The sequence below is a fragment of the Saccostrea cucullata genome, unplaced genomic scaffold (genome assembly GCF_032062105.1).
Source record: "Saccostrea cucullata isolate Sc308-1 unplaced genomic scaffold, CSIRO_AGI_Scuc_v1 ctg99, whole genome shotgun sequence".
NCBI classification, from domain to species: Eukaryota; Metazoa; Mollusca; class Bivalvia; order Ostreida; family Ostreidae; genus Saccostrea; species Saccostrea cuccullata.
Window position 1 is genome coordinate 539761 of NW_026939269.1, and position 6651 is coordinate 546411.

The 6651-nt window shown below is 32.9% G+C and overlaps 1 protein-coding gene across 2 annotated transcripts in view; it reads left to right on the forward strand.

The window, feature by feature from the left end:
- The window catches only part of LOC134252680 (protein saal1-like), a 41935-nt gene extending 38069 nt beyond the window's left edge, over positions 1 to 3866 (forward strand). For both annotated transcript variants that reach the window (XM_062735178.1, XM_062735177.1), the window contains 5 exons: positions 185 to 308; positions 547 to 629; positions 1233 to 1400; positions 2646 to 2983; positions 3501 to 3866. In XM_062735178.1, coding sequence (XP_062591162.1) covers positions 185 to 308; positions 547 to 629; positions 1233 to 1400; positions 2646 to 2983; positions 3501 to 3764 — 977 coding nt within the window. In that variant the 3' untranslated portion in view covers positions 3765 to 3866. The remainder of the gene's footprint in view (positions 1 to 184; positions 309 to 546; positions 630 to 1232; positions 1401 to 2645; positions 2984 to 3500) is intronic.
- Positions 3867 to 6651: the final 2785 nt, after the last annotated feature.

Genomic DNA, 6651 nt, shown 5'->3' on the forward strand with positions numbered 1-6651 from the left:
TAATTCATTATTAAGTTTTAAACTACAGATTAATGATTGTTATTTGTATATGAAGATTCAAATCAAATGATGGTATATATAAATGAATTGCAATGGAATTGTTATCATGAGTTATCTATCTCTGAAGATACATGTACCATGCCCTATGTAATTTACAAGTTACATTTATGCACTGCTCTTATAGGTGATCTGCTACACAACACGGCTGAGTTTTTAGATGTTTTACTAGATGTAGATGAGGAGCTTTGTGAAAAGTGGGCCACACCCCTTCTTATACAGTCCATGCTGGAAGCAATCAAACAGATCGGGTAACAGATTCTTTGCTTTTTCTTTATATAATCCATAAAAGTAGAAGTGATTTGATAAATTCATTGATTTGTATATAGCTGAATCATGAAACAAAACAAAAAAAACCCAGTGATTTCTGAAGGTAGTCAGTTATGTGTAGGATTATAAAATGTTAATAAGCCTGAAACATTAATTTCTTGTGTTTTTGAAGGACATATGAATCAGATTTTGCATACTTATTTACTGTCTTTGATTCAGATGTAAACACAGTGAAGCCCTGGAAACCTACTTACATATCTTCCAGCTGCTGTCCACCACAGAAACAGGGGTCGAATCTCTAGGTAAGTGAATCTTAGCTCCTTTACTTTAATACATACAGGTCCAGAATTAAATTAAGAGTTTTCAAGTGCTAAAAGTAATAATCCATAATTTTTTGGAATAAAAATAAACTGATAATTATATTTTATTTATACGTTTTTTATGTAATTAAACTAAAACAGTGTTGGATTTGTCTGACTCTGACTGTTTGGTTAATAGATTGTATAATGTTTTATGTCCCCTTCAAGAATTTTTCACTCGTATAAAGATGTCACTGTAAAGCAGTGAAAGGCTACAAATTTAGACCTTTAGGCCTTACTTGGCACTTGTGGCCATTGAGCAGCAAGGGTCTTTTATTCTTCAATGACATGGCACCTCCATTTTTTAGTTCTCATTAGAAAGACTATAATGCCTTCACTTCTTATGATGGATACTTGAATTGGAGAAGGAACAGTCACTACCTATGTTTATGCATCTTCGGTTTGAAGCAGCAAATGAAATTTGAACCACGCTCTCTAGATGATGAAGTGAACACTTTACCTTCAGGCTATCTTGACCAGCTGCAAACATTTGTTATGCATGTAAAATATGAATGTGTCATTGAACTTTATACTTTTTGTGTATAGTTGAGTGTGCTGATGGCCTATGCCCCCCGCTGATGAAGTACCTCGGAATACTCTGTGAAGATGAAATAGTAGGACTGGAGGGGCGGGAGGCAGCAATATCCTCAGCCCTGTCTGTCCTCAATGTCATATTTACTTCTCATGAGGAAACGGCAGCCAAGCTTCTCAGAGGTAAACAAGCATAGATCAGTCTTCGTCAAATTTTTTTATCTGAGATTATGAAAAATACATGTACAAATATTCTTTTTGGATATATTTCAGTTACTAAGCTGAAGAATATAATTATTAAGGAGAGGGGGTATATTGTTTAACCCTTGTGTGTCTGTCCATCTGTCTATCAGTGTGTCTGTCCGTAACAATTTTTTTTTTGCAGTTTTCTCAGCAGCTACTCATTGCAACTATACTAAAAAATTTTAGCACATTTTTCACTGAGGTATTCCATATGGTGGGATTCATTTTTGGTCAAATCTGATGTCAACTTCCTGTTTATCAGTGTGTCTGTTCCTACTATCACAACAAATTTTCATTGCAGTTTTCATAGCAACTGGTCATTGCAGATGCTTTAAATGTTAGCACATTCTTTGCTGAGCCATACCATATTGTGGGATTCATTTTTTTTTTTAAATTTGATGTCAACTTCCTCTTTATCCGTGCATCTGTCAGTACCATGCATAACAAATTTTCGTCACAGTTTTCTCAGTAACTACTTGTTGCAGATGATTGAAATTTAAAAGATGAACACGATTTGTAAAAGGAATTTGTCCGCCATTTTTGTTCAAGCTCTCGCTATATCTGCAGACCCCTATAAATAGAGCAAATCACTTAGTCACTGTTCAGTGTAAGGAATTGTCACCGGGGTATACGGACGTAATCCTATAAAATACTAAGTATTGATAAAAATAACTTTGTACCTCTCCCAGTTCAGGAAAGTAAGATACCAAAGACACTTACAACAGTTGCACAGGTTAGTGCAGTATACAAACAAACACAAATACATGTATACTGCGTAACTGCAATAAAATGTAAACCAAGGTAATGCAAGATAACCAGCACGAACATGGGTCGACATTCCATGCCTATACCCATGACAATAAAGCAGCAGGTGTAACGAATCTGAAGAGTATACCCCAGTGTTGATATATTGTAGATAATAATATCAAAAATAGCATATGCTTATTTACTAGTCATGTTCAGCTTTAACACATACTTTGTTGAGACATGCCATATTGTGGGATTTATTTTTGTATGAACCTGATGTCAACTTCTCTTTATCCGGGACTGGACTTGTGTATATAAACATGATAGTGTATATTCACATCAGAGTGGGGGTATTACTATTGAGCATTGGCTCACAGACTTCTTGTTTGAAATGGCAAAGAACTTGATGTTCACTTAAACAGGGCTTTCTCTTTTCAGATGAAAAATTATTGAGGATATTCCTGAAAATTTTAGAGCCATTGATGCCATACATTCAGCAAATTAATTCCGAGGAAAGTGCCAAAGACAAAGAATTGGAAAAGGAGCCTGATGTAGATGGAGAGGGGGACAAAACAGACACAGAAGAGGCACAGTGTTCATCTTCTGCTGATGACAACAAAACCGATGAAAAGGTGGCTCAGAAATCAGACGATGATGTGGCTAATGATGAAGAGGATGATGATGATGAAATGTCAGAGAAAACTAAGAGACACTTGATGATGCTCTATAGAATCCTTCAGGGATTTGCATATGATGTTTTGTTTTCCATTCACATGGTAAGTTTCAAGGATAAACTCATCCACATTACTTTTTTGAGTGATATTATAACATTCCATAATATTAGCACACTGTGCCAAAGGCTCAGATAAAGTATTGCTTGGGGGGTCTGGGTGCTATTGTGAAGGATAACATTTTTCAATTTGAATTTAGAGAAAAGAAAAAAATTAAAATCATAACAAGTTTGACAGTACAATTGATTGATTATAGAAAACCAGCAAGCATTGGTCTATGGAAAAAGGGAAAAATTCATTTTATTGTGAACAAGTACACCAATTTTTTTTCTTTAAAATTTAAATACCAAGTAATGTGCCATACCACAAGAGTCAGAAATGTAGAACCGAAACCATTTTATCATTTTCAATGTAGATGTGTGGTGTGCATACACAGCTGACCAGTTTGAACATTTGAATTTTGATGTACAAAAATTTCTTTCTTTGCATTGTAAAGGCTATTATGTAGTTTCTGAGTTAAAAAAAAAAAATAAGTGATATAAAACTGTATTCAATGTTACAGGCCATGACAGAAGAGGAGGAGAATTTGTCGAAAGAAATGAAACACAAAAATCTCTTCATCTACCTGAACGAATCCGTCAGCAGGCTTCGTCTGAATTACTTCATAACCACTCTTAAGGACTCCACAAATGAATCATATAATCCTGTAGATACCTTAAAAACTGCAGCAAACAAGCTCAAACTTGAAAGACTTGGTCGAATCATTCAGTCAGTCTTAGAAGGACGCTGTGTGAGCAGAGAAAATTCTGATGGAAATGGAACTTAGTGAATGTTCTGGTATAGATTAAAGAATCTTGTACATCTGTTATACATACATGTGTATATCATCATTGATTCATAATATAAAATATTAAAAGTTTTATCAGTGCATGAGTTGTTTTCTATTTCAACACATCTATGTATATTTCCTCATATTTGTTTTGACATCTTTTAACATTTTCTGATACTGTGAAATATATGGACATAACAAACAGTATTCAAAAGTCCATAAAACAATATAAAGTAGAGCAGAGCAAACACAGACTGCTGTGTGCTCCTTGTCATGATCCAGAAATAACGGAAAAACACTGTCGTCAATTCAGTGTGTAAATAATGGACTAACAATTGGTTAGAAATGTCAGTCAGCATTTGACTCCATGATAAATTGTATTTGCTGACAAGGTCATTGTATCTACCATGGAACTTAACAAAATTACTTTAAATGAGACTGCTGATGTTCTTGATTCATCAACTTGTTTGTCAATAATATACCTTGTTTTAGAAATTGTACTTATACTTTGCATATCTAATCAACTGAGAGATATAAACCCCTTGGAATCATCATCTGCAGGGGACCTGTGTTCGAGGATTTTAGAGTTAACCCTTGTCATAAACCCACATCCCCATCATTATTCTGTCAACATATTTACATGTATTCATCGAATGCTCTGTATATACATATCACCCTTGAAATAACATCATAACAGTTCTCAGATTGTGTCATACAAAAACAACGCCAAAATGACCTACTGTTGGATAAATGCTATAAATATTTCATATGACAAGAAGCTTGAATCCTCCATCCTTGTCAATTTAATTGATGCATCCAAGGTTCTCAAAAAGCAAGTCACTGTGACCTATATCAAGGCTTTATCTAAATACATTATATTTACGATACACATAGAGAGGCTTAGAGTAGAAGTGAAGGTGGACAATTTATCTGAAATGATTTCAGGCCTTGGGCCTTCTGTTAGAAACTTTATGTAGAACAGCTGTGACAGAAATGACTCACTTTTCTATGTGATAGCTCAATCACAGATAATTGGCAATTGTCAAATAAAGGTATATATATCAAATATGCCATCAGTACCAATCATTCAGTATACTTTTATCATTTTGTATTGGTTTTGGTGATATGACTCTAGATACATGTATCTGTGGTTAGAGTGTTGACAAGTAATGCAGGCTGTCACAGCCTTGATTCCCAGTCCAGTCACAATTTTCTCCTTTCTTGGAAAATTTTTTGTCAAATGCCGGAATGACAATGTACAGAAAATGCATTCTTGCTTTTAATTGCAAATGATCAATCACATTTTAATCATTAAATACCCCTTGCTATTACAGAGCGAGCAAAAGAAATAATTTATAACACAATTGAAATTATTAAACAATTATACAGGTAACATAATAAGCTTGTGTATTATTCACTACATCTATTCACTTAGCTCAATTGCAAGGCTGATAAGAAGTCATATTATGCTTTGTCAATGTTCGCAACAAGAACAATGGTACAATGATGAAAACTCAGAATAAAAAGAAATATGTTATTACTTTTAATTATTATAAATCAAAAAAAATTATTTAAAATATTTAAAATGAAGTTACAGTGATTAGAGATTTTTCTAGATCACAAAAGCAATGAAGCTTCCTAACCATAAATGTACACAATGATTGTGTCAATGTATAATAAAGATGACAACCAGTCAAAATGAAACATGACAACCTGATGTACATGTACATGAGAACAGAAAATTGGCTCTGCAGACCCTATATCTTCTTAGTGCGTCTGTATACATTAAATTTCCCTGCTTATATCTACCGTATACATTGAGTTTCTATTAATTATTATTAATTATTATAAAGCAGTATTTAAACCCTTTAAACACTTTTTGTTTTATTTAAATATACAAAATTAATGCTTTTTTTTTTTTTTTTAAAAGTTTTACAAGTACAATTTTAATAAGGAATATGTCCATGAAATATGTGTAGTTGTAAATGGCCGGGGGTAAATATAAGGAAATATTTCATAACTAAAAATATAAAGCATGTACTGCTATCAATTAGCACAAGATATATTTAAAATATGAGGACTGACTGAAATTTTATAGAACCAGAAAAGTATAAAAATGAGGAAAGAATGAAAATGAGTTGGATTTGTGGTAAACATTGAACTGTATATCATAAAATATTGATAAAGCATTATATTGCCCATTACCAATAGGGCTAACATAATTATTGCTGGAGTATTAAGTACATTTTAAGTTAATCGTTAAAAATGATACTGACCTAATTTTAAATTTGAATATTAAGAAAAAAGTTCTTGAAATGAACTGAACCTTACTATATCCTGATTTCCATTCCTAAGGCTATAAAATCACGAACTTTATTAACTGATATAATAATCAATCTTATCCATCCCTAAAATTTTGTTATATAAGCATGTTTTCTGCCTTGAAAGCACAGATTCCTTGTAGGAGCCTTGCTATAAATACTTAAGAGTTAATAAGATGCAGGATGAGGAAGCCATGATCTTGTACAATCAAATATTTTAAGAAATCCCCACCCCCCTCAACTTCAGAATCTAATAACTTGTTACCAGGCACAAAGCCCATCCCCATTAAAAGTTTTGAAAAATCCTCAATTTTTATTTCTTTATACTTGCTTACAAACAGATTTGGAAATACACTATCCAAAGTAAAATCCTTCGTCTGAGCTATCAGTTATTGTTATTTTCTTGCAGGATTTTTGAAAAAAAAATTACAGATGAAGTATTTTCCTTAGGGATGGGTATCACCAAAAATTTCGTATCGTGATATATCACGATATTTCCCCACAATTTCACGATAATATCATTAATAATATTATCATTAATAATATCAAAGCAGTTTTAACAA